Genomic DNA, 27,820 nt, shown 5'->3' with positions numbered 1-27,820 from the left:
ACATTAGAAAAGGAAGATTCTCCCCATCTCCTCAGTTTGCACGCAAGAGAGCTATAGTATATAAAAGTTACTATTTTAAAATTATATCAGAAGCACTGGCATTTCTTGACCTGAAATAAAAATTCGGTCAAGACTCAATTTGGGTTTTTATATATAACCCTAAGTCTGTACTTACAGTCAGCTTATGTACTGTAAGTTTGAAACTTGGCAGCATGACATCCTCTTGTGGATCATATTAAAATGTATCCCTTTGTATAGTATAGAGGATATTAAAATTCAGTTTATATTGCACAGTGCTGCTCCTGAAATGATTAGCAATGGAAATTTTTTTTTTTTTGACTGGTAGGTTGTGTGCGCTGTTCCTCACAACTTAGAGAGTAAATCTCCAGCTGCCCCGGGTCAGAGTCCAACAGGGAGTGTATGCTACGAACGTAATGGGGTAAACTTGTGTATTTTTCTTAAACCTTTGCCTGATCCACCATGTGATCTATAAGCGTACTTTAAAATTCAAAATAGAAAACGTAAGCTGCAGTTGATAAAAATCAGTTTAAAATTTGGTTTTGAAGAGGCTTCGAGTGCAGCATTATCAAAAAATCTAAAAAGAAAAAAATCCATAGGACTTCCAAGTGTCTTAGCTTGCCCAAGTGTGACCTTAGTTAGAACATTAAGGTAAAATGCTTCTTTTACTCGCTTTTTTTGGGGGTTGTGGGAGGGGATCTTTTTTCTGGTTCCTTTTAAGCACTAACTCAGCTTTTTTGTTTGGAATGCCTTATATAAAAATTGTTTTTTTTGAGATGTAACTACAGCCTCTGGGCAAATGCTTCCACATGTGTAAGCTTTTTGAAGTTGGATTGCTGCTCAGCTGTGGACTCGCAGAAGTCATCAGCACCTTGGAGGGGAAGTGTGTTTATGTGAATAAACTATGTACTTGTCAAAAGGCATTTAATTTTAAGAAATTTGGCTTTAAATGCCAGTTTAAGAAGTATTTAACAAAGTAAATCACAGTATACACTGAACGTGCATCCTGCCAGTATAGTAATAATAACTTATTAATTCACAGGAAGTGTTTTATCTGACTTACACCCCTGAAGATGTTGAAGGGAACGTTCAGCTGGAAACTGGAGATAAAATAAACTTTGTAATTGATAACAATAAACAGTAAGTTCTTTTTTCCCACCTAAGTGGTTTGTTTTTTTTTTTTTTTTCCTTTTACAATAAATTTGAAGCAAGTCAAAAACCTAACTTGTAAATCTGGATAATTTTCATGATCTTTTAAATTTTTATTCATCAGCTAAGCATTTGAGCGTCAGTTCTATGACAGGCACTATGCAGGGTGTCAGAGATAGGAGCATAATTAAAACATGGTCAGAACTTTCAAGGAACTATTCTAGAGATCAGTGAAGGTTTTGCCATAGCAGCAGTGCTTGAGGTAAGCTTTAAGACGAGGAAGTCACTAGGGAGATGAGAAAAACATTCTGGATAGAGGAAGTATCATTTGGGGGAAGAGGCCAAAAGTTGGAGTTGATTGAATTGACTGGATCATGGAAAGATGAAGTTTGAACTTTATTCATTAGTCACAGGTGTCTTTGAAGGATTTTAAATGGGGAAGTGTGATTGGTTTCTATTGTTGGAAGTGGTGGAGATGGTAGGCTTTCGGAGAGTAGGGATGCCATAGACTAGAGGCAGAGTTATGAGAATATGAAAGATGAGGGTCTAGTATAGACAGGCCAGGGGTGTTTGGGTATAAAAGTCAAGTCACATTGAGAAGATAAAATCACGAAGTTTTATAACTTTTTAGATAGAGGTGTGTATTAGAACTAAGGGAAGGGGAGTCCCAAATGCTATTTTTCTGGCTTGGGCTACTGGGCAGATAATGATACCATTAACTGGACTAAGGAGGTACAGCAGAAAGTATTAAGGGTGGGAGAAGAATTGTGCTTATTTTGGCATTTTGAATTTGAGGTGTCTGTGGGGGAAGATATTGAATATGTAGTTGCATATATAGATCTGAACAAGCTAGTTAGGGGCAGGAGATAGAGCTGTTGAATTCATTGGCATAAGCAGTTAAGGAAAGTGTAGTTAAGAAAGCCCAGGGATGATGATTTTTATTTTGGAGTGGGAGAAACAGATACAAGTACAGAAGGAAGTTAAAAACAGGAGAAAGTGCTGGGAATGGACTTTGAATGGCAGTACAGAAAGAAAAGTCCCAAGAGTGTGCAGAATTATTAGCCTTGAACCTTACCTCTTGTCAGACTAGAAGGAATCGAATTGAGTTGTAGATTGATACTAGTAGTGCTAGTCTGAGGCCTCAATTTAATGTCAAGTTAGGAAACTTGGGAATAGGGCTTGAGTTTGAGGTGGATGGGGAGCCAATGAAAGGGCTTTATTTAATCTTAATGAGTTCTTGAATGTGCTAAGAACTTGCACTAAATATTTTATGTACAGTTGTTAATCCTCAGAACAGCCTCATCTGGTAAGTTTCATCTGTAAAATGAGGTATGTTCTCATAAAGTAACTTGCCTAAAGTCATACAGCTTTTAAATTGATGTTTGAATCCCAATCTGGCTCTAAATAAAGCCTTTTCACTGTAGTAAGTTGCAAGAGCAAATAGGATTTTTCCAGTGTCTTTGTTAGTCTGTTAAATTTTTGAAATAAAAAAAGCACAATTGGGCGACAATTTGTCCATGAAGAATTAAGGGAAGTAATTAGTTGGTCCGCAGATCTTATAAACAACACCAACAAACACTATTACATCTTACACTGTATGTGCCATCTTTAAAACGAAATCTGATTTACATTGCTGCTATAGCAATATGTGATGTCTGTTTTCAGTGGAGGTGAACGTCACCTTTTTTTTTTTTAATTAAATTTATTTATTTATGGCTGTGTTGGGTCTTCGTTGCAGTGGCGGGCTTCTCATTGCAGTGGCTTCTCTCGTTGCAGAGCACGGGCTCTAGGCTCGTGGGCTTCAGTAGTTGTGGCACACGGGCTTAGTTGCTCCATGGCATGTGGGATCTTCCTGGACCAGGGCTCGAACCCCTGTCCCCTGCATTGGCAGGCGGTTTCTTAACCACTGGGCCACCAGGGATGTCCTGAACGTCACTTTTCTAAAGCATAGCAGATATCTCCTATAATCACTGCATTTACTCATGTTTCTTTTATGACTGTTTAATCAGAAATAATTGATGGGATAGCTACTAAATTCAGTATTCATTGCAAACAGGACCATCTCTTATTTATCTCTTTATTCCCTGTACCTTTGTTTGCAGCATATAATACCTAGTCAGTGTTTGTTCATATAATGACCTTTCTAAAACTTTAGCATTCCCCATCTGGTTGCAACCAATTTGTGGCCTTATTTCAGCAGTCTGAGAGAGAAACGATGACATGTATGTGTGCCCAATTTAAAAGGCTAGGGAGTTTGCGCAAAACTCCTTTGCATATGAAGCCATATGAAAAGGATTATGTATTATAAAACCTTATATTACTGATGATACAGAATTCTTGAGGCCTCAGAAAACTAGTTTATTGTTTCTCTAAACTCATCATGTCTAACCAAGCCAATGCATTTTTCACCCCTCTTTGGTCCCCACCGTCCCCACCCGATTCTTTTGTTCTAGTACTGGTGCTGTAAGTGCTCGTAATATTATGCTGTTGAAAAAGAAACAAGCTCGCTGTCAGGGAGTAGTTTGTGCCATGAAGGTAAGTGTCGATCATATTTGAGAAACTTTAGTTTTTTCTTTGACCGCTTTAAGTCTTTCAAACCCAAGCCTTTTGTTTTTCCTCTTTATCTTTCCTTTAAAAATATTTAATTGTTAACGTCAGAAGTAATTTCTTAAAATTCCTTGGTTACTAATTATGTTCTTTAAAATGGGCCATTTAATTGATGATATTAATATTAGACTTTAACAAGTAATATTGTTTCCACTGGCGTATAATTTTATGAAAAGGCTTATTGATTGTAAATTGTAATCATAAATATGTGCACTGAATAGTACATAATATTCCTGCTGTTTCTTCATATTTGTTTGGCTTTAGGATGCGTTTGGCTTTATTGAAAGAGGCGATATTGTAAAGGAGATATTCTTTCACTATAGTGAATTTAAGGGTGACTTAGATACCTTGCAGCCTGGAGATGACGTGGAATTCACAATCAAGGACAGAAATGTAAGATAGTTGAATAACTTGATCTTTGGCCTTCTTTTAAGATAAGTGGTGAGTTAAAATTTTAGGAAACACTTAAAGTGACATGGTTCCCCTCGCCCTCTCCACTCCCTTCTGATCTAGGGTAAAGAAGTTGCAACAGATGTCAGACTATTGCCTCAAGGAACAGTCATTTTTGAAGATATCAGCATTGAACATTTTGAAGGAACTGTAACCAAAGTTATCCCAAAAGTACCCAGTAAAAACCAGGTAAATAGTGTTTTTTCAGAAGAGTCATCTTATGCCTCATCAGTAATAGAATAATACGGTATGGTATACAGAAGTTTCATTACTTTCAATTAATGTAATTTTGTGACTGGAGCAATTAAGTATTTAATGTGTGTAATTAAACTAAATGAGAAACCATCAGTACATCCATGAATATGTTTTTCTTTTCGTTTTTTTTTTTTGTTGTTGTTTTTTGTTTTTTTTAAACTGGGTGATATGGAGAAGGGGGCAAAAAAAATGCTGGTTAGATTGGGAAAAAAGTCATGTGTGCGTGCGTGCATCCCAGTTTGGTTTTTTTTCCTGTTGTTGGTGGGTGGGGGTGGGGTAGGGTGAAGAGATGAGACCAGTGGTGTCATTGGTAAGGAAATGTAGAACATAAAAGACTGAAATTCTTTTCCTTAAATAAAATCTCTCAGTATCAGAGTGCAGGATCTTAATTGCAGTATCATGATTTTATGGTTGTGTCATGTGACCATAGAACACAAACCTTTCAAATTGGACTTACGTTATCAGCACCTTTTTTTCCTTTAGGGAGCTGTTATAAATAACATGGGTTTGCTGTGTGTTCTTGTTGTTTGACTTAGAACTAGGAAGGGTGAGAAATCTCCAGCTAAAATAGTTTTTCCTTTTCATCAGAATGACCCATTGCCAGGACGCATCAAAGTTGATTTTGTGATTCCTAAAGAACTTCCCTTTGGAGACAAAGATACGAAATCCAAGGTGACCCTGCTGGAAGGCGACCATGTTAGGTTTAATATTTCAACAGACCGTCGTGACAAATTAGAACGAGCAACCAACATAGAAGTTCTATCAAATACATTTCAGTTCACTAATGAAGCCAGAGAAATGGTAAGTGTTGGATATTATTAGATACGTACCCAATCTTGGAGGCAGCAGGGCAATGTTATAGTCAAGTTTGTAATATGGTATTGAACATTCTTTGAGTTTTGACAGTATTGGGCAATTACCTTATTAAGGTGATTGAGAACACAGTCACTTGAGTCAATCTGGGTTTGACACTTAGCTCTGCCAGTTACCTTGAAATAGATGTGAGAAAATTTTAGAATTAAAATCTGGAGAGGATGATTTCTAAGGTCTTTTGAGAGTCAGTGATTCTCTGGCCCTTAAATATGAAGACTGAGAAGATTTAAGTTCATCATTGTAGAAAGTAGATCTTTCCAGACTGTTCCATAAAATGTTTAGTAAACACTAGGTTAAACAAAGTAGGTTTTGTTTCTTTCGTTTTTACAGCAGGACTTTGCAAATTCTTTTCAGTGAATATATGTCTGGAAATGATAGATGCCAGAATTGTTGCCGGAACATATTTTACAAGTTTTCGTGAATTAACTTTATCAGGTGTAATTTACATTTACTTCTGTTTGGAGTCATAACATCTACAGTATGACTCAGTGTTGTCAGTAGAACTGGATACATTCAATGAAAATTTAAGTTGAAACTTTTTAACTGTTAGGAGAACTGATCTTGTTTGACATTTGCAATGTGCTTTAAACTTTAATGCATGTTTAGTTTCTTAGATCTGTTTTGCTTTACAGCATGGAGTACATTGTTGAATAGCTTGCTTACCATCAGGGTATAGCAAGGATTAAATGTCAGTATTGTTTAGGCTATATTCAAAACTGATTATAGAATAATCGTCTCTGTAATATGTAAATATGCAATATGTAAGTCATTGGTGGGTTGATAATTGTATTTTAGTAAGTATTTCAGTACTTGCCATGTGCCAGTTACTCTGGATATAATGCCCTTACAGAGCTGATAATTTAGTATGAAGGAAAAAAACATGAGGATAGAACTTCGTATATTTTATTTTTCAGACCTAAATCTTAAGTCCTCCTGTGCCTAAACTCACAAATTTTTGAGGTAGAGATTAGAGAGTTGCCTTTAGTTGACTTCTGAGGTATTTGGAGTATTGTTCTGTAGATTTTTAATTTCTGCAAGTTACAGTGTCATAAAGCTTCGGCATTATTTGGAATCCTGGTTTTTGCCACTTACTAGCTGTGTGCTTTGGGCAAATTGCTTAACCTCTTTCAACCTCAGTTTCCTCTCCTTGTAAAACAATATTTTTCACAGAATTGAAAATTAAATGGAATATGTTGTATGCATTTACTTCAAAAATGATAATTTTTCTAGTGCATATTGGCCAAGGAGTAGCATCTGGGGAGTTTCAGGCAATTGCTTAGAGATTAATTTACTTTATTGAAATCAGTGAGTTTGTATTTAAGTGGAAAAATTAAAATGTGGGTACAAAATTTGGCTATTTAATACAGAGAATTCCTAATGAATTTAACTTGATGATACTTCCAAACTTGAATGTTGTTGTCTTGACAGTCTTCACAGCCAGTGAAAGTAATGTTTTGGTTTCAGGGTGTAATTGCTGCCATGAGAGATGGTTTTGGTTTCATCAAGTGTGTGGATCGTGATGCTCGTATGTTCTTCCACTTCAGTGAAATTCTGGATGGGAACCAGCTCCATATTGCAGATGAAGTAGAGTTTACTGTGGTTCCTGTGAGTAGTTTTTGAGAAAAGTATGGGAGGTTTTCTTGATCCTTCCTTTTTTGGTTTTAAAGTTACTTTTGTTTATCATTTGTAGGATATGCTCTCTGCCCAAAGAAATCATGCTATTAGGATTAAAAAACTTCCCAAGGGCACGGTTTCGTTCCACTCCCATTCAGATCATCGTTTTCTGGGCACCGTAGAAAAAGAAGCCACTTTTTCCAATCCTAAAACCACTAGCCCAAATAAAGGCAAAGAAAAGGTAAGTTTTAATCAAAATGATTTTTGCAGTTCTTTATTCCTCTTCTGCTTAAAGGCAACCACTGTCCCCACAATAATGGAGTATTGTCTCTTTCAGAATTCCCTGTAATATTAACAGTGAACTAATCTAAAGCAAGGTTTTTAATCTCATCAATATTAACATTTTGAGCTGGATAATTCTTTGGGTGGGAGGAGGTGGGGACCTGTTCTTTGCATTTGGGGATGTTTAGCAGCATCCCTGGCCCACTAGAGGCCAGTATCTCTTCTTCTTCTCATGTACAACAGCCAGACATGTCTCCAGAATCTGCCAGATGTCCCCTAATCACCCCCAGTTTAGCATCGCTCATCTAAAATGATAGTACTTGTCATCCAAGCAATTTAAAACTTTGAAATTTTGGTAGACTCAGTTCACACATTTGAACTCCATTTATTGAAAAATCCACTAAATCCGTAAATATGAAGCTATCCATAAGATGACCTCTGCTCTTAAGTAAATAACAAGAATTGTATAGAAGCAGGTGATTCAACAATGTTAAATGCTGCTATAAAAGGTCAGTGAGAGAGCTTTGGCAAAAATTAATTCTAAACTGGCAGGATCTGGGATGGTTTCACTAAGGCATTGACATTTAATAGGTGGAGATAAATGAGGAAAGGATATTCCTCACTGAATAGAGGTACAGATGAGAAAAATTCAGGGTTTCTTTATAAAACACTAATTAGTTTGACAGGAGGATAGGGCTTCTTTTTGGGAGGGGGAGGTGATTTCTGATTGGTCGTGAAAACTGAAGAATGGGCATGTTGTCAGTAAGCGCTCCCTCCTCAACATTAAAATTAGGTTAAGACTAAGACCAAATTAGGCAGACTGAGTCAGCCCTGGGTTAAAAGGCAAGACCATCTATTATCCATACGAAAAATACATATTTTAGAGAACCCTAGATAGGAAATTTCTACAGCTGTACCAGTTCTTTGGCTCAGGAGTCTGTAATAATTGCAGTTGTGCTTATATTGTTTTTTTGGTGGTGGTTCTTGATTCTTCTCATTGTTTTCTGACTGTATTTCTTTAGGAGGCTGAGGATGGTATTATTGCTTATGATGATTGTGGGGTGAAATTGACTATTGCTTTTCAAGCCAAGGATGTGGAAGGATCTAATTCTCCTCAGATAGGAGACAAGGCAAGATAATTCTGCTTATTTGAGAGAGGAGGGAGGGTTAAAGGTTATCATCTTTATCATAAATCCTGAAAAATGGTTTCTTTAAATTTTATCAAGTTTTGCTAACATTCTTACAAGTTTAATATATGAACATCTTCCTATTTAAAAGCAGCTTATTGAATAAGAACAGGGTCTAGCAAGCTTTTTGTTAAAGCTTTTTGAGGAATTAGTATTTAAGCATTAGTTATGTCAAAAGCAATTACCTTATATAAAATTAATAATATTGGTAAGAAAGTTAAAACAGTCACTGAAGCATTATCAGAATAAAATCACGCTAAAGGTTTTTATATTGCTGTTCATTTTTGTCATACTTAGTGTGTCTGGTTTTCCAATTGACCTCCTTTAGAGAAATTAAGAATCTATAAGGAATACACACTAGAGAGCAAAACTTGATCCTTGTGAAAAGTGGAATGAGAAGTAGAAGTGATAGTTTTGGTTCCATCAGAGTATTTATAAAAAGGATATTTAGAGTGGAAAGCAAGGTCTGGGGGAGTTGTCATTTCCACTTGGCATGAAACCCGACATGATACTAATGAGTGTCGTTATTTTTCACAGGTTGAATTTAGTATTAGTGACAAACAGAGGCCTGGACAGCAAATTGCAACTTGTGTGCGACTCTTAGGTCGTAATTCCAACTCCAAGAGGCTCTTGGGTTATGTGGCAACTTTGAAGGATAATTTTGGATTTATTGAAACAGCCAATCATGATAAGGAAATCTTTTTCCATTACAGGTGAGGAATGCCTTTTAGGAACTTAGAGCTTACAATCCATTCTTTGGTTTTGGAGTCAAAAACATTAGTATTGGGTAGTTATGTATTTTTTAATCTCAGATTTCGTATTGGTGAAATTTTGGCAATATATAAGGTTAACTGTCTACCTCTGTAGAGAAAACATGTGGTCAAAAGATACAGAAAGACCTGTACCTGCTTTGAACATTGGATAGGAGCCTTTCTGCTTCAGTAAAAGAATACAGTTTTATGTGTTGCTACCAGAGAGTTGTATATTTGATTTGGTGTTATAGTATAGTATAGTGGTTAAGAGCATGGGCTCTTAGAACCATACAGTTCCAGTTTGAATCCAGGCTCTGCTACTTAGTACCTGTGTAAGTTTTATCGAATGAAAATAACCTCCTGTCATCTTAGTTTCGTTATCTTGAAGCTGAGGATAATGGTACCTCTTCATAGGATGTTTCTGAAGATTATATGAGTCAGTGCTTAAAACAGTATCCAGCTTAAGTAAGCACACCATGAATATTATAATAGAAGAAATAAAGGCTACTTGCTACTGTTGATGTTTGTGGTAAATGCTTATTCAAATGTCATTTCCTTCCCCTCCCCTGCAGTGAGTTCTCTGGTGATGTTGATAGCCTGGAACTGGGGGACATGGTCGAGTACAGCTTGTCCAAAGGAAAAGGCAACAAAGTCAGTGCAGAAAAAGTGAACAAAACACACTCAGGTAGTGAATTGTGACTTCTGATTATTAGGCCTATGTTTTGAGTAGGAGGGTGAGGGGTAGGGTGGGAGAGGGAGAGAAAAGCCTATTGTTCTAGATCAGTGTTTCTTCAGGTGTGATCCCCAGATCCAGCAGCATCACCTGGCCACTTGTTAGAAATACAAGTTGTCTGACCCCACCCCAGACCTACCAAAACTTTGGAGATGGGCAGTCTGTTTTAGCAAATCCTTCAGGTGGTTCTGATGAACACTGAAGTTTGAGAACCATTGTTCTAGATTTTCTAGGTCATTTGCTTTGAGTTTATTATCAGTTCAATATCTCTTTTTAAAAATAACCCCAAGATAATAAATCTCCATGGGATTGGGGGGGGGGCATCCCTCTAGAAGACAGTTTTGGAGAAGGATGAGTTTAAATGTGAAGAATAATGGCAACTTAAGGAAATCATTGCTATTTAGGATCTTTGACTTTTAAAAGGCCTACAACTTACTTTTTTGGCTTTCGTGTAAACTCACCAAATAACACTTTTTCTTGGTGTTATTCTAGAGAAATGGGAGCTAAGAATGTTCATTCAGTTTAATAAGTAAGTGTTTTAGAAACTGGGGGTACAGCAGTGAAGAAATAAGACAGATTGGCAAAAAAGATGAATGAAATATCGGATATAGTATGTTCAGAAAGATATTAAGATAAAATAAATTGGGGAAGTATATAAGTACTTAGCAATACTTGTGGAGACCAAGGAAGGCCTCACTAAAAAGGTGATATTTGGTCATGTGGAAAAGGTGAGAGAGCAAGACATGTTTAAATATGTATACTTATTAAGTCTTTAAACATCTTTATTTTAATAGTAGTTTAGAAGTATTGCATTTCAGGACTAGCAGGAAACCAGCCAACCCTCTGTTGATGTTTGTTCTGTTAATGTTCGCTTTTTTTTTTTTTTTTTCGGTCCTGTGCAATAGAGTTTAAATAAAATTGTTGAGGGAGAGGTATACATGCTTTTGTTTTGTAGTGAATGGCATTACTGAGGAAGCTGATCCCACCATCTACTCTGGTAAAGTCATTCGCCCATTGAGGAGTGTCGATCCAACACAGACTGAGTACCAAGGAATGATTGAGATCATGGATGAAGGTAAGAGCATCGCTATCAGATTGTTTTGAAATTTGCCTTACCTTCAGATGAGTGCGTCGAAGATTTTAAAATATGGTAGGGTGGCAGTTGTTTTCAAACTCCTTAAAAACTGAATCAAGGAAAAGTGATTTTATTCCCACAATACTTGGTTTTTATTTTTTATATCCCTTGGAAGTGAGATCAGCCTGGGTTTACGTTGTGAACAAATGACTGCTGTAGAGCATATGGCTGATATGTGAGCTACTAATGCTGAGTTATACTGAAATAGACTGAGAACAAAATCTCACACTAAAAATATGCATTTAATGTTTGATAATCAGACATTCAAGTTGGCTGGGTTTAGTACAACTTTGCAGTTTTCCTCTATTCACTGGTTATTTACATCAGTATTAACAAAATTTCCTAGTAACTGTTGAATTCTATAAACATTTTTGCCTCCTGTAAAAGTTTACTATATCTATTTTAATAGCCAGGATTCCATGGGGATCCTACTACTTTTCTCTAGGTCAAGGCTCCGTACATTTTCATTTCCTGTCTTTTTCTCCCCATCTTTGACAACTCCCTGAGTCCTGGTGTTATCCCTTACCCCAAACAATTAACGCCAGAAAGACCAACTTTGTGCATAAAATAAGTTTGCAGTAGAAATGGTAGTAGGGAACACTGGTGATTAATACAGCAGAATTAGCATAATGATGGAGTTGATGAGAGGATTTGAAATTCTAACCTAAGACGATAGCTTGGCTTACAAAGGGAATAAATCTTGTGTCATCTAGGAGTCATAGGAGAACATAAAGTGGGGAAGAGAAGGTCATTTGAGAGAAGGAAATGAGCCTTGATGAACATGTTCCTTTACTACATGAGGTTCTTAGGAATTTCTGTTTTTAATAGAACCAGTACCCTAATACACACATCTCCAAATATGAATTGACTTTATAGCAAGTCAGTCTTAAACTAATGCCATGGTGACACCATATCCTTAAAAGGGCCACAAGGGTATGGGCAACTAACTTAAACTCATGAGATAATATCAAAGTGCCCCATTTCCTCCTCTGTATCATGCACCCTTTTATTTACTTTTGCATTCCCAACCCCCAATCCACTTATTCTTCAACACTGGCTATTTGATAGTCTAAAAGCAAGGTTTTGTGGAAAAGGAAACTTTCCTGAAATCTCTAAGCCTAGAGTTATCTGCAGCTAGAAAGGTCACTTTTCCCCACTTGGTGGTGAGAACAGCTCTTTTATTTAGGAATACAACTAACCCAATATAATACCACGGGTTTTAGAGCTGGACAGACCTAGATCTGACTACCAGCTCTTCCACTTCTAGCTGTACAACCTAAGACAAATTAATTAAATCTTTACTAGCTTAGTTCTTCGTTGTTTTTTGTTTTTTTTTTTGGTTTTGGTTTTGTTTTTTTTTATTTATCTTATCTTTGGATGCTTTGGGTCTTCGTTGCTGCGCGCGGGCCTTCTCTAGATGAGGCGAGCAGGGGCTACTCTTCGTTGGCGGTGCACGAGCTTCTCATTGCAGTGGCTTCTCTTTGAGGAGCACGGGCTCTAGGCACGCGGGCTTCAGTAGTTGTGCTCACAGGCTCTAGAGCGCAGGCTCAGTAGTTGTGGCACACGGGCTTAGTTGCTCCACGGCATGTGGAATCTTCCCGGACCAGGGCTCGAACTTGTGTCCCCTGCATTGGCAGGCGGATTCTTAACCACTGCGCCACCAGGGAAGCCCCAGTTTCTTCATTTTTAAAATGAGGATAATATCTTCAACCTCAGAATGTTCTATAAAGATTAAATATGCATAAGTGTTTAATAAATGGTGGTTACTGCTAGTACCACTAAGTCAGTCTAGCTGTCTTTAGTATTTCTGCATGACTTGATCTATTGGAAATCTCTCCTCAAAGTTTTTAGTTCCAGTAAGTTTGAGAAGAAAATCTTCACTTACCCCTATAATCATCAAGAGAATGGTTAAAAGCATTCCCAGTTTTGAAGCTTCGTCTTCCATCTAATGTTTTTCCCCTCTTTTCTGCCTTCGTTGATTCAGTGAATTCACCATCCAGGTGAACTGATAGGCAACTGGATGGACTCTTTGGCCTGGTTTTTATCCATAGCCTGCACTGACCTCCAGCCAACATTTTACTCTAGGGCAGAGCTCAGCAAATATGATAGCTTGTTTTTATAAATAAAGTTTTCTTGAAACACAACCAAGACTGTTTGTTTACATACTGTCTTTGATTGCTTTCTCACTGCAACAGCAAAGTTGAGTCATCATGACAGAGACAGGATCCTACAAGACTAAAATATTTACTATCTGGCCCTTTAAGAAAAAATGTGCTGGGCCCTGATCTAGAAGAAAGGTGCCTGTAGGTTTGAGGGAGCCACAGTCAAACAAAGAAAGGAGGTAGAATGCCAAGAAATGATTTATCTATTTTGTGTTTTTGCCTATGCCTGGCTTGTTTAATGCCCAGTCAGGTATGGATCAGAAATGTTTTTGACTGGCTCATATTGTGAACTTGGGAAGAAGATAATCCAGTGGATCATGTTAGCAACCCATAGAGCTTTAAAAGCTCAAAGGTAATGAGATTGTGCGTGCTAGTGTTATTTTTTTTTTCCCCCCCATAAATGTGGTTTAAAACTGTTCGTTAGCTAGTAAGGTGATAATGAGCTACAAGTTCTCATTTGTTTTTGTGGTAGTATTTAGCATTCAGGATTTTATTGGAGCTTTAAAGTAGAATTTCTTAGGTATAAAAAAAATCTTCTTAGTGAATATATTTTTAGCAAATTAAAAATTCATTAGGACCATCAGCAGAGGGCTGTTGTGAAATATTAGCTTTTAGACTTTGTACCTGTTTCTCCTTACAGGGGATATGAAAGGTGAGGTCTATCCATTTGGCATAGTTGGGATGGCCAACAAAGGGGATTGCCTACAGAAAGGGGAGAGCGTCAAGTTCCAGTTGTGTGTCCTGGGCCAAAATGCACAGACTATGGCCTACAACATCACACCCCTGCGTAGGGCCACAGTGGAGTGTGTGAAAGATCAGGTAAGTGGTTATATCTCTTGATCTGAATTTGATCCTTTTATGAGTTGGTAACCAAATAGTAACCAAAACCTTGAAAATTTTTCAGCCAAGGGGGAACCATCAACATTCATTTGGTTTTTATTTCCACTTTACCCCCCTTTTCAGTGATTTGAAGTAGCTTATTAAAAACACAGAGAAAACCACATGGAAAGATAAAACGGCAATAGTAGCAAAAGGAAAGTAAGAGTAGTATTAATAGCTAACACAATGGGGAAAATAAGTTTGGAGTGAGATTTCCAGAATAGAAAGACTGTAATGTTTTTCATACTTGGCTCAGAGCTTCTTTTGCAGACCACACAAAGAAAGAAACCATGTGTAGAAGTGTTCATAAAATAAGCTTCGGGCAAACAAAACTATTCCTGGTACTTAAGTCTCAAGGAAATCTCTTTGAGTCCTCAGGACATTTTTTGGTATCAGTACAGTGACTATAACATTTTGTATGGCTGTTTCTAAAATACCATAACCCAGCTTAATAATTTTGGGAGGGATCAAAACAATGCATATGTTCAAGTAACAGCTTCCTAATGATTTTGCTTAATTCAAAAGCTTATTTAGTTCATACAATATATGTAGGCACAAGGTAACCTTTCTTTGTTTCTCAGGCTATGATAGAGTGGATGGCAGTGGTTTCAAAGATACATTTCTTCCCTGACAAGTTTTGCAGACCCATATGCTGTTGTTATAGCCCAGGCAGCGAGCATCAGCACTGACGCCACATTTTATAAACCCCTACTAGCTAGGGGCAAATTGTGCTTCATTCAAAGTGAGTTTCTTTTCCCTGCTGTGTGGTATGTCTTTTTTATGCTGTCTTTTTAAAATTTCAGTTTGGCTTCATTAACTATGAAGTAGGAGATAGCAAGAAGCTTTTTTTCCATGTGAAAGAAGTTCAGGATGGCATTGAGCTACAGGCAGGAGATGAGGTGGAATTCTCAGTGATTTTTAATCAGCGCACGGGCAAGTGCAGTGCTTGTAATGTTTGGCGAGTCTGGTGAGTTCTTTGTTGTTGTTGATTAGTAATCTCCCTGGACTGTCTCTTTCGTAATCTCTGCTTTATCATATTTTTTCACTTTTCCATCACTGCTTTTTTTTTTTTTATCCTCTTCTGCCACTTTCTGGTTATTTCTTTATTGTCTAAATTTTGTAGTTTAGCATTTCTGGCACTATGTGTTTGTTTTGTTTTAATAACAAAATAGCATGAGAGGAGCTGGGAGTCTCTGGAAATATTTCTTCATATTTTCCTTTTCTAATGTTTTTCCATACCTGCTACATTGTTTTACGTGTCTGTGGAACTGGTCTTCTGGTTGCAGACCAGTCTAGGGATGACCCTCACCCAAATGATTCTTCCAGCTCCTAAGCAGTAATAAACATTGAGTTCAGAATAAAAACATAAACTTGTCTGCCCTGTCTTGCTAGTTAGTTAGTTGGCTAGGTGAGGCAAGAGTCTCCCCTCATTAAAACTGAGTCATTTGGGTAGTTAGGTAGAAGACACACTCCTCTGCATGTACTTTTCTTCCCACCAAGTGTTGCTTCTTCTCACTTCCTGACTTTGTTACAGCGAGGGCCCCAAGGCTGTTGCAGCTCCACGACCTGATAGGTTGGTCAATCGCTTGAAGAACATCACCCTGGATGATGCCAGTGCTCCTCGCCTAATGGTTCTTCGTCAGCCAAGGGGACCAGATAACTCAATGGTATGAGGGCATACAAGGTTTTGGGCGGATGGGGGCAACTGACAGACCAACATACTACTTGAGAACCTATTTTAGCATAACTCAAAGAGCTTACTTTACCAAGGTGCTTCAGTATTGCTATCATAACTAGTTAGGATCCCTGCATATTGGTTCAGCCCCTAACGTAATGGTTGCTTACAGTAAGAGGAACATTTCTTGGTGTTCCTGATACTCTGAACATAGTTTAGGAAGGCTTACTATAGATTTCCTCCTCTGCAAAAGAATTGGTGGTGATTGAGAGTAATGCTTTGGTAGTCCTTTTTGGAATTGTGAATGTACAATGATTGTCATGCACCCAGGTGATTAACTGCAATTTTATTTCCTCACAGGGATTTGGTGCCGAAAGAAAGATCCGTCAAGCTGGTGTCATTGACTAACCACATCCACAAAGCACATCATTAATCCACTATGATCAAGTTGGGGGGATTCTGGTGAAGGGTTCTGAATATCTCCCTCTTCATCCCTCCCAAAATCTGGAATACTTATTCTATTGAGCTATTACACCAGTTTTAACACCTTCCTCGTGTTATGTTTAAAAAAATAAATAAATTTAAGAAAACCATTTTAAAATTATGCACAGTTGCAGGCTGGAAAACTTAAGGTGGCGCCTTATAGAATCAATTTTAGGAGCTTTATTTGGTGCATTTAACGCAACTGGTAATTGCAAATCCACTTCTGCCTGTGTAAGTGAAAAATATAGACTGTTACCTTGTTGGCCCTATGAAATTCTGCACTTGATACTTAGTATATACTCTACCTTCATTACTTTTGGCAAGATGTTCTGCCTTAGCACTCAGTTGCATTCTTTTTCCTTTTCTGTTCATTATGCTTTAATTCTGAGAACCATATGATGGTAGAATATATTAAAAATTACAAAAATTTGCATAGGCAAACCAGTTCAAGTTGATGGCCAAATGTTAAAATGTTATTTTTCATATCATTTATAATCTTGTCACAGTCCACTTAATGATGTTTGGTTAGATTTCAGTGAAAATTATCTTCCAGGGTAGTTCCCCCCCCCCCCTCCCCGGGGATAGGGGGTGTAACTTTACCACAATTAGTATATATGGTGCAGAATTTCATGCAAATGAGGTGTGCCAGCAGTGTGATAATTTAAACATATTTAAAGAAAAAACAAAAGGATGAATGCACAAACTTGCTGCTGCTTAGATCACTGCAGCTTCTAGGACCCAGTTTCTTTTACTGTTTTCAAAACAAAACAAAACAAACAAAAAATAATAAAAAAGTTGTGCCTGAAATGAATCTTGTTTTTTTTATAAGTAGCCGCCTGGTTCCTGTGTCCTGTAAAAAGTACAGGCACTTGACCCTTGGTGTAGCTTCTGTTCGGCTTTATATCACGGGAACGGATTGGTCTGATTTCTTGGCCCTCATCTTGAATTGGCCACATACAGGGTCCCTGGCCAGTGGACTGAAGGCTTTGTCTAAGATGACATGGGTCAGCTCAGGGGATGTGGGGGAGGGTGCTTTTATCTTCCCCGTTGTCGTTTGAGGTTTTGATCTACTCTGGGTAAAGAGGCCATTTATCTTTGTAAACACGTAACACTTTTGCTTTCTCCAGTTTTCTGTTAATGGCGAAAGAATGGAAGCGAATAAAGTTTTACTGATTTTTGAGACACTAGCACCTAGCGCTTTCATTATTAAAACGTCCTGTATGGGAGGGGCGGGTCTGGGTGCGGCCTGCCGCGTGACTCCTGGGTCGGAGGCCCACGTGGCCGGGGCGGGGACTCCGGCGCCTGGGGCGCCGACTGATTGCGTAGCGGGCGGGGCCGGAAGTGCCGCTCCCTGGTGGGGGCTGTTCATGGCGGTTCCGGGGTCTCCAACATTTTTCCCGGTTGTGGTCCAAATCTGTCCGAAGCGGAGGCAGTGGAGCTTGAGGTAAGGCTCTGGCGTGTGTAGCGTTCGACTTTGGAGCATGCTGACGACTCCTTGTTGCCAGGAATCGAGCGGAATCTACGAGCTGGAGACAAAGGCCCTGGGCGGGGGGGTCCTTCGTTTTGAGCCCTACGGGGGAGCTCTTTGGAGACAGGCGGGGGAGAGAGAAGGGGAGACGGTCTGGAGGCCGCCCCCCAGAGCTCAGAAGATTTAAAGGAGTAGGAAGGGGGGTTTTCTTTACCTTAGGCTGAGGGCGGGGCCCAAGGGCTATTGAAAAATAGACGAGGGTGGGGGTAGGTAGAAGACTAATCCAGAATTCTGAGATCCACAGTAACCTGCAAGTGTTTTTGCACTCCTGAATCACTTTGAGAACCAAGTGGAGATGAACGTGTACGGAACCAATACATTTCAGACTCTGGTTTTAGTTACTGTTGATTACAGAAAGCTTTGAAGTACTGTAGATGTGGTTCGACAGTTAACCCTAATTGCTGCTTTCCCACAGGTTCTTGCTGGTGTGAAATGACTGAGTACAAACTGGTGGTGGTTGGAGCAGGTGGTGTTGGGAAAAGCGCACTGACAATCCAGCTGATCCAGAACCACTTTGTAGATGAATATGATCCCACCATAGAGGTGAGGCCCAGTGGCAGTCCGCTGACCATACCTCTCTCTTTCGGTTTACTCTTAACCCATTCCCTTTCCCATACCTTTCAGCTATTCCTTAGATAAAGAAATAATCAGGAGAGAAAATAAAAAGTTATTTGGGGCACTGTGTTCAGTAATACAATAAGTAAAGCTTTACCTGTTTTTGGAGAAGAGTTTACTTTTATTAGCTACTGATGATTTTCTAAAAAGTTTACAGTTTTTAACAGTTTTGAAAACGGTTACAAACTCAGTGTTGAAATCATTTAGTTTCTCCACATATGACAGCTCCGTTAAAAAGAAACACAAGTCATAGAATACCTGAATGATAGCAGGATGGAGGTGAAGGATTCAGAGATCTGAGTGTTTCTTAGCCGCTTGAAGCAGCTGAGACTGTGGGTTAGGGAAGAAGGAGCATGAGATTTTGAGTCACTGTGCCTAGGAATACGGTCCCTGTTTGCAGTTAGTTATATGATAGTGAGCAAATCACTTTTCTCATCTATTAAATTACCATAAACCTGTCTTGCCTGACACCCAGGGGATGTTGTGAAAAATCAAATATGTTAAATTTTTGTGGATGCTAATGCACTGTGTAATTATCACTTATTTAAAGTTTTTGTTGTTTTTGTGGGAGTTCAAATTATAGATTGGCTTCAGTAAATGGCATCTAAAGTGCTTTAAGAGTTTGTAATCTTATTCTAGAGATTATTTTAATCCACATCCTGGTCTTCGTACCACCCAGCCATTGAGTGTTTAATGCAAGCTGACTCTAATATAGCCATTATTAAAATTAGTCATTAATCCTTGGCAAAATTTTATTTTAGGCTTACCAGCTTTAGTATTAATGGTTAGGACATTTTAATATTTTTCAATTTTATTTGTTGTGAGGTAATTTACATAAGGTATATAAATCTTACATCTATAGCTCAGTGGCTTTAAATTTGTGTACACTTATGTAACCGCCACATAGATAAAAATATACACTATTTCCAATGCCTGGGAGAGTTCTTTCATGCCCCTTTCTAGTCAGTAAACCCCCCTATCCTGCCAGGAAATGACCACTTCTCTGACTTCTATTAGCATGAATTAGTTTGACTAAAACCTATCTTTATCATTTTAATTTTGCTTATTTCCTCAGAACACTCAAACATTTGACCATATTTCACGCTTTAAGGAAATTTTGACAATGTGAATTCTATGTTAATTTGAAAGTATATTACAGTCCCACAATGGCGTGAGTTACTGAGGCACTGTTCAATGGGCTGGCAAACTATGTTGCATACTGTTTCTGGAGCCAGATCTTTACTAAGTGTGATGAGGTTATTTTCTTTGAACTGAATTCCCAGAATATAAATATTAAGATACAAGTAAAATTTTTGCCTTAGAGCCAAATTGAAAAAAAAATTTTTAATATGGTCTATGCATGTCTATCTTCCCGAGGAATTAATGTAACTATACCATGTTTGGAACCTTTAGGAATTTGATTCAGGAACATTCCCCAGAGGTACAGTCTGTCATGATGAGAAAAATATTTTGATATTATAACCTTGTCTGAAATAAAAGGTATTTGTGTATTTAATCATAAACACAAAAGATAGTGCATCCTGGACCAAGTTATAATTGGTGGAGATATGTTTAGAATTGTAAATTGACAATAAATAACTCAAATAAGAGAAGTACAGTTCATACTTCAGTGAACATAATCTCTAGTCTAAGTGCGGTAGAACTGTCTTTTCAATTACCATGTTTTCTTCATCTTTTCCAGGAACAGAGTGACCACATTTTCCTTTCTATAGGCATATAGCATTTGGGGCTTTTTTCCTAGGGTGACATTAAGTACTTTCTGTTTGTGATTATATATCAGCAGTTTGAGGGACAAACCAAAGAGACAGAATTGGACTTGGTTAGGAGCTTATTTAACCTTAGCTATAGCATTGCATTCCCTGTGATTTTTAATAAAAATGGAATCTCCCTCTCTCCCTGCCCCCCTCCCCTCCACACCCCAGGATTCTTACCGAAAACAGGTGGTTATAGATGGTGAAACCTGTCTGTTGGACATACTGGATACAGCTGGACAAGAGGAGTACAGTGCCATGAGAGACCAATACATGAGGACAGGCGAAGGCTTCCTTTGTGTATTTGCCATCAATAATAGCAAATCATTTGCAGATATTAACCTCTACAGGTACTAGGAGCATTGTTTTTTCTGAAAGGATGATCTTTAAGTGTGTTCTGAAGTTTTGGGGTGGGAATGAGGATACCACACTAGGGAAGATATAATTTTTTAATTATGAAAAGAATTGCTTTTAGGTTGTGACATTGAGAATCTGGGATTATTACTGAAAGTTAGTACTGGAGTTTATTTTATATAAGCCACTATGTCTAGAATGCCTGATAATACATAAATGAAGCTTGCTTGCTAATGGGAGTGATTCAGAACTAGAGGTGTTATGAGAGACCACAAAGACATTTCAGAGAGGAAAACACCTCTGAGAAACATTCTTCAGTATGTAATAGAGAAGATAGCAGGAAGAAACAAATGGGGGGAGGGGTGTTAGATAAAGATGAAAGCAAGGCAAAGGAATGTAAAGATGGTCTTTCTCCACAGAACCTTAAAGTTTCAAAGCTCGATTGGACCATAAAAATTCTAATACAACATTCTTATTTTACAGAAACAAAGTTCAGAAGGTGGTTTGTTAGGTTTTCATAGTCATGATTGATTGTTATTCGTAGCAGAGCCAGGACCAAAAACCCAGGGCTCCTTTTTCTTAGCTCTGTGTTTTTTAAGCAGAATAATATAATGGTTAAGAATATAGACTCTGCCTGGGTTGAAACTTGGCTCCATCATCTCTTAGCCATGGAACTTTGGGGCAAACTACTAAATCGCTGGGCCTCAGTTTCCTTATCTATAATAGGGAGATAGTAGTACCTACCAAGAGTTGCTGTGAAAATTAAACGAGTTAATAAATATGTGAATCACTCAGAGCAGTGTTTAGCACAGAGTAAATGCTACACAAGCGTTCTGCCTGGAGCCTGAGTCTTGGTGTATGCTCCATCCATATGACGATGTCGACTCTCAGAAACAAACTAGTCTAAAACTGGTTTTCTTCCCCTAAACCTGCTCTACTTTCCATTTTCTCTCTGGAGTTAATAGCAGCACTTAATAAAATGCTTAGCACTTTGCAAGCACCAAAAAAGTATTTGCTGAATTTCTAGAAATCATTTTTCTCCTTAGGTTGTCTTATATTATCCCTTCACATAGGTTACTGCCATCACACCAAAGCTCAGTTCTGCAGATAGCCAGTGAAATGCATTTCAAGTACTTGACTTTGTATGTAATCCCAGGGTAGAGTCTAGAGCAGTGCTGTGCAGTATGGTACCCACAAACCATATGTGGTTATTTAAATTCATTAAAATTGGGCTTCCCTGGTGGTGCAGTGGTTGAGAGTCCGCCTGCCAATGCAGGGGATATGGGTTCAAGCCCTGATCCGGGAAGATCCCACAGGCCGTGGAGCAGCTAAACCCGTGCGCCACAACTGCTGAGCCTGTGTGCCACAACTACTGAAGCCTGTGCGCCCAGAGCCTGTGCTCCACAACAAGAAAAGCCACTGCAATGAGAAGCCTGCGCACCACAACAAAGAGTAGCCCCTGCTCGCCACAGCAACGAAGAGAAAAGCCTGCGCACAGCAACGAAGACCCAACAGAGCCAAAAATAAATAAATAAATAAATGTTAAAATAAATAAATTCATTAAAATTAAACAATTTAAAAATCAGTTCCTTGGTCCCATTAGCAACTGACTTTTCAGGTGTTCAGTAACTTCATTTGACTAGCATATATAGTTGGACAGTGCAGCTAGAGAACATTTCCATCATCATAGTAAGTCCTATTGGACAGGGTTGATCAAGAGAATCTGGAACAGTAGTTTCCAAACTGCTGTGTGGTATGTCTTACTTGTCATTGAAGAGAGAACTGTCAGTTGGGAGTTCCAAATCCTTTAGTCCCCTGTTAATAAGAGCAGTTCTGGTGTTTCCTATTTTATATCTTGGACTATAATTTGTTTGAAGAAAATGTTTGGACACCACCCGTCTGGAGAAGTGGATAGACTGTCTTTCGTTAAATACTGTCACTCTCAAGGGAGCTTCAAAAAGTTATTTGGAGGCAGTAAGCTTTACTTTTTATACTTCAGACCTTGACCTAGAGTGTGATTTCGAGTTGCCAGTTAACTCCAGAGCCAAGCTCTTTGGAGAATCAAGGGGCCTAACAGGGACATGTGTCAAGATAGAAGGTGAACTGGTACTTGGCTTCCCTGCGGCTGCTGCCTCAAGTCTACACCAGTCTTCTTAGTATGCAAGGCCTTTTATAAGTAGAAAAAAAGTGAAACTCAGTATAGAAGCTAATAGGGCTAGGTAAAATTTGCTAGATTTTCTTTTTTGCCCTAGCTGTTTATTCCTTCCTAAAAGTTTATTCTTATGATAACATATTCCCTTTTTTAGGGAACAGATTAAGCGTGTAAAAGACTCAGATGATGTACCTATGGTGCTAGTAGGAAACAAGTGTGATTTGCCAACAAGGACAGTTGACACAAAACAAGCCCATGAACTGGCCAAGAGTTATGGGATTCCATTCATTGAAACCTCAGCCAAGACCAGACAGGTATAGTACAGCTTTTAGCATCTGGCAAGGGTTTATTTAAGGCAGAAAAGTTTGATTGATTGACTCTTCACTAGAGACGTGATCCACATTCTTTGTTGTTTTGGATTTTTTTAATACTGTTCTATTTTTTTAATCTTCAGTTTAAACCCAAAATGAATTTATTAATATTCAAGTGTGGTTTCTTTTTTACTCCTGCAAATTAACATGCACAAATATTTCTAAAATGAAGACCCTTGATTAAAGATACTTAAAATATGAGTCCCCCTTTCTGCATCAACACCAGCTACTATTTAAGGCATAGGCCCTCCTGAATGGAATCTTTAGATCTGGTAGTTCTGTATGTCCCATGTTACCCATTTTCCTTTACTTGAATGTTATCTTTGCAGAAAGTGCTATTTGTATATCAGCCTGCTAATGTGACTCAATAGGAATGCTGAATCAGCCTGTTTAATAATTGCAATTTTAAATCCACATAAAGAAGTACAAATGAGAGAGAGCTTACAACTTGGGTTGTGTCTGTTAAGCTGTCTTTATCATTTTCTCTCTCTTATAGGGTGTTGAAGATGCCTTTTACACACTGGTAAGAGAAATACGTCAGTACCGAATGAAAAAACTCAACAGCAGTGATGATGGGACTCAAGGTTGTATGGGATTGCCATGTGTGGTGATGTAACAAGGTGAGCATGTGGTCTGTTGACATAATTTTAAATATCACTCAGGCAATTTGGAGGAGTGTTGCTGTTATCTTTTCTATGTTGCTATTTAACAGAGTTTCTGCTCACTTACAACAACTCTGAAATAAAGAACTTTCCTTATGGCAGCCTTTCTGAGAGTACCACAGCCTAAACTGTTTTTAAAACATTTAGTTATTTTACAGACTGTTAAATTTTCAATAACATTAGAAATTAGAAGACATTGTTTATGAAATGTATTACCAGGAGCTTGAAGGATCACTACATGATGATGACATGGTGTGTATTCTTTTCTCATAGATACTTCTAAAGTTCTAGCATCAGAAAAGAGCCACCGTCAAGGTAGGACAAGTTTGGAAACGAAAGTATTATCATTTATGTTGATTTTGTAACCTTGTTTTTCTAATACTCTCTATGTACCATTTATACAGATTCCATGTTTATTTCAGCTGCACTGACACCTTGGTCCTGACTTCCCTGGAGGAGAAGTATTCCTGTTGCTATCTTCAGTCTCACAAAGAAGCTCCTGCGATTTCCCCAACTCTCAGTAGATCAGTATAATTTTCTCTATTTGAGAAGTTCTCAGAGTAACTACCTCCTCACTTGGTTGTCTGACCAGAGAAATGAACCTCTTGTTACTCCCAGTATTTCTCCACCCTGGGTTCTCCCCGAGCACACACAAACAAACCTCCGCCACCCCAGGTTTTTCATCTGAAAAGCAATTTAAATGCTCTGAAACAGAGAACCAAACTGTAGAAACATGAAATTCTGTAGAAAACAATGTCTTGAGCTCTGAAGTAGCAACTGCTGGTGATTTTTTTTTCCTTTTTACTGTTGAACTTGGAACTATGTTGGGTTTTGGAGAAATGTCATAAATTACTGTTTTGCTGAGAATATAGTTAAATGTTGCTGTTTGGTTTGTTTGTAATGTTATCAGCTATATTCTATAAACTGGCATCTGCTCTGTATTCAGAAATACAAAAGTGAATACTGACTTTTTTGAGTCTATCCTCGTCTTCTCGACTTTCTTGTAATTAAATCTGACTTTCACAGTGAAGTGCCTTTTTCCTGGAAGTGGTTTGTAGACTTCCTTTACAATACTTCAGTGGAATAGATGTCTTAGAAACTGTTATACATGAAAATGATTGTCTGAGATATGTCTGTGACCCGTCTAGCTTTGAGGGAAAGATATACCAATATGATAGCAGATGCCATTTCTTACATGTATGAAGTTGATTTTTCTAGAGACCTGTTTTGGGGCTTTCCCAAGAGAAAGGTGAGACTATAAATGATTAGGAATAATTTTGCTTACTTTTTACCTCATCTCCACTTTTTTTTGTTTTGGTAGTTTACTACCTGCAAAATGTATATAATTTGTTTCTTCTAGCTTACTGATAATCTGATGTTCAATGAACTTCCATTCATATTTAAATTTGGGTCATATCAGAACGTCTACATTTGCAGGTGTTCAAAATTATAAAAAATTTGATGCAGGTTTATTTAATAGCTGTGATCAGTGATTCTCAAGCCTCAAATATGTTAATAGACACATTTTCTTTGCGTATCATGGTAATTATTCATGTATATAATTGCCCTCGGTCCCCTTCTCACCCCATCCCCTGTCCTTCACCCCATAGCAGTGGCTTGATTATTTCAGTTGAGTAAAGCATGGTGCTAATAGACCAGGGTCACAGTTTCAAAACTTCAGCGAGCCAGTCAGCATCACAGAGAGAGAAATTCTTCCACATTTGCTCATTGCACCATTAATTCCAGCTAGTAGTTTTGCCAGATGCATGTGGTTAGTCCTGCAAGGAGAGAAGAGGTCAGTTAGCACAAATTCTTAACCATGACTGGAAAAACTTGTTATCCTGAGAAGGGTCAGCTTAGAAGTCCTTATAAATAAAGGATCTAGACTCTGTTTTTAGCCACATGGAAACCAAATAAAGCCAATATTTTTTCTCATGTTTTTGAGAATGAGGATGCCTCAGATCAAAATTTTTAAATTTTTCTTTATTCATAATGTTCTTTGAAGGGTTTAAAACAGGATGTTGATTAATTAGTCTGGGCATACCAGATAACAAGCTGATGAGTTTGTTCTTGTTCTGAACAAGAAGTAGCCTTTGGATTGGAATGGCTGTTTGAGAGGGGAATAGAGAATGTAATTAATAGTTATGAGGATTTGGAGGCTTGGCTTTTCCATTTGCAGATAATATCCTGATAATTCTAATGAGTAATAGACTTGGATAACTTTTGATAAAAGAAGACTTCCAAAACGGCCACTTCCTGTTCTCGTCTTCTAATGTGTAAATACTTACTGAGGTCCTCTTATCTTCTAACATGAATTTTCATTTATTAAGCAAATTTCACATTGCCTTGAAATGAATTCGGAAGAGAAGAAAAAACATAATGTACCCAGAGAATGAGTTGTGCTCCTTAGTGTTAATTCTGAGAGCTTTCACAGTCCGCGCCGGTAAACAGAAACTCTCTGCCACTTGGCTTCTGCTCCTCTTGGAGCATTGCTCTGTCATTTTCTTGAGGATAGATGGAGACTTGTCACCTCAGTTGTCATTGTCTTCTTCTTCTTCTTCCTCTTGTCTATGTGACTGACAGTGTGATTCTTACGAATGTCAGATTGGGGGGAAAAGAATAACTCATTTTAGGCTCTTCTGCCCATTACCCTTGTATGTTTGTATCTTTTAGTTTTCTCAAGTATGTTCTAAGCACAGAAGCATCTAAATGGGGCCAAAGTTCAGACTTGAAAATGTTCTTTTTAATAGCTTCTTAAAGAGTTACACTTTGGTATGCATTTTGGCACAGTAGAGTGACAAACTTAGAGTTAAAACGCTGAATAACTTCAGTTAGTGTGGTATCAGATAGTTTTTAGAATATGTTTGTGATTGCTGAAGACAATTACAGTTTACCTCAAAATCTGAAAGTCTCTTTCCCCAAGTTAAGTGCCTGGCCAGCTGTCATAAATCACATATTACTTTATGTCTGTTTGTTTCTTAAAGGTTGTACGTTCAAGATTGTGAAAATAAGGTGTTCTGTGTGAAGGCTACCATGCCTGTCTATAAATGAATCTGTTGAGTGCTATATTTGCTCCAACAGCTTACTATAGAATGCTACTTGGTCAAATCGTACTTATTACAGTTTTCACTTCAGGAGTGTAATAGGTAAAATTATCCTCAATCTGTATTGTAGTGGGCCCCATGTTTAGTCTTTCATCATCCTTTAAACTGCTGTGAATTTTTTGTCTTGACTTGAAAGCAAGGATAGAGAAACACTTTAAAGAGATAGTTTGGTTTTTTTCCATTCCAGAATTTGTGAGCATAGTCATGTTTTGCTTTACATTTACAGTCATGAACTCTTAAGCTGGCAGCTACAACCAAGAACCAAAAAAGGGTGCATTCTTCTTGTAATTCATCTCTGCTAATTATAAGAAGCAAGGATAATTAAATTAGAGAAAGTATTTAATTTGGGTGGTTTCTGTAAACGAGACGATAATTCTTGTACATTATTTTTCATCTTTGCTGTTTCTTTAAGAAACCTAATGTGCCACGAAATTATTTTAAGGTGTTTCTCATAAGAATTGTTTTTAAAGTGTTCTTGTTATCAGAGTAATTGTAGATATATTTCAAAATATAACTGGTAATTTTTAAAGGCCTGAGTACTGACCTAAGAAGCAATTGTATGAATTCTCTGGAGGGAAGGGAGGATCTCAATGGAACTTGTATGACTTTTATATTTCTGTGCCATTAAATATAGGTTAAAAATGTCAATTGTGCAGTTCTGCTGTTTAAACAGGAACTATTGGCCTCCTTGGCCCTAAATTGAAAGGGCTGATATTTTAAGTTGACTATTTTATTGTAAATGAATCCATCCTAATTTTTAAAAATTTGGTTGAATATTTTTCTTGTTAAATGTTTGAAAAATAAAAACTGGAAGTTCTTTGCTTAGTCATAATTGCTTTTTCCACTGATTGCCTTTATTGAAAGCTAATATTTAATTCAGACGTTTGGATGTGACATTTGGACAATGTTGGAAGATCTGAGTTCCTCATTTTGTCTCAGTATAAAGTATGTCAGAACCTGCTTTATTATGTTGGGGTGATTCAAAGCTATATGGCAGATTCTCACACA

General features: G+C 37.8%; 2 protein-coding genes across 7 annotated transcripts in view; both read left to right on the top strand.

Annotated features, from left to right (window-relative positions):
* Positions 1 to 17,441, top strand: part of CSDE1 (cold shock domain containing E1) — a 36,423-nt gene extending 18,982 nt beyond the window's left edge. For 4 of the 5 annotated variants that reach the window (XM_007169350.2, XM_007169347.2, XM_057550583.1 and 1 more), the window contains 16 exons: positions 347 to 439; positions 1,061 to 1,158; positions 3,621 to 3,702; positions 4,039 to 4,167; positions 4,288 to 4,413; positions 5,068 to 5,280; positions 6,817 to 6,957; positions 7,043 to 7,207; positions 8,271 to 8,378; positions 8,973 to 9,148; positions 9,760 to 9,872; positions 10,876 to 10,995; positions 13,858 to 14,036; positions 14,900 to 15,063; positions 15,631 to 15,763; positions 16,132 to 17,441. In XM_007169350.2, coding sequence (XP_007169412.2) covers positions 347 to 439; positions 1,061 to 1,158; positions 3,621 to 3,702; positions 4,039 to 4,167; positions 4,288 to 4,413; positions 5,068 to 5,280; positions 6,817 to 6,957; positions 7,043 to 7,207; positions 8,271 to 8,378; positions 8,973 to 9,148; positions 9,760 to 9,872; positions 10,876 to 10,995; positions 13,858 to 14,036; positions 14,900 to 15,063; positions 15,631 to 15,763; positions 16,132 to 16,179 — 2,088 coding nt within the window. In that variant the 3' untranslated portion in view covers positions 16,180 to 17,441. The remainder of the gene's footprint in view (positions 1 to 346; positions 440 to 1,060; positions 1,159 to 3,620; positions 3,703 to 4,038; positions 4,168 to 4,287; positions 4,414 to 5,067; positions 5,281 to 6,816; positions 6,958 to 7,042; positions 7,208 to 8,270; positions 8,379 to 8,972; positions 9,149 to 9,759; positions 9,873 to 10,875; positions 10,996 to 13,857; positions 14,037 to 14,899; positions 15,064 to 15,630; positions 15,764 to 16,131) is intronic. The other variant, XM_007169349.2, reaches the window with a different exon arrangement.
* Positions 17,442 to 17,561: 120 nt separating this feature from the next.
* NRAS (NRAS proto-oncogene, GTPase) lies at positions 17,562 to 24,689 on the top strand. 2 transcript variants are annotated; one of them, XM_007169353.2, is made up of 7 exons: positions 17,562 to 17,698; positions 18,198 to 18,325; positions 20,341 to 20,519; positions 22,830 to 22,989; positions 23,543 to 23,666; positions 23,982 to 24,023; positions 24,131 to 24,689. In XM_007169353.2, exons 2-5 carry the CDS (start codon positions 18,215 to 18,217, stop codon positions 23,660 to 23,662), a joined length of 570 nt encoding a protein of 189 aa, XP_007169415.1. In that variant the 5' UTR covers positions 17,562 to 17,698; positions 18,198 to 18,214; the 3' UTR covers positions 23,663 to 23,666; positions 23,982 to 24,023; positions 24,131 to 24,689. The 2 variants fall into 2 exon arrangements, with proteins under 2 accessions (XP_007169415.1, XP_007169416.1); XM_007169354.2 differs by having other exon boundaries at positions 24,113 to 24,689.
* The last annotated feature ends 3,131 nt before the right edge of the window (positions 24,690 to 27,820 follow it).

This window comes from Balaenoptera acutorostrata, chromosome 1 (genome assembly GCF_949987535.1).
Source record: "Balaenoptera acutorostrata chromosome 1, mBalAcu1.1, whole genome shotgun sequence".
Taxonomy (NCBI): Eukaryota; Metazoa; Chordata; class Mammalia; order Artiodactyla; family Balaenopteridae; genus Balaenoptera; species Balaenoptera acutorostrata.
Note: the sequence above shows the minus strand (reverse complement) of the source record. Positions and strands in the feature narration are given on the sequence as shown.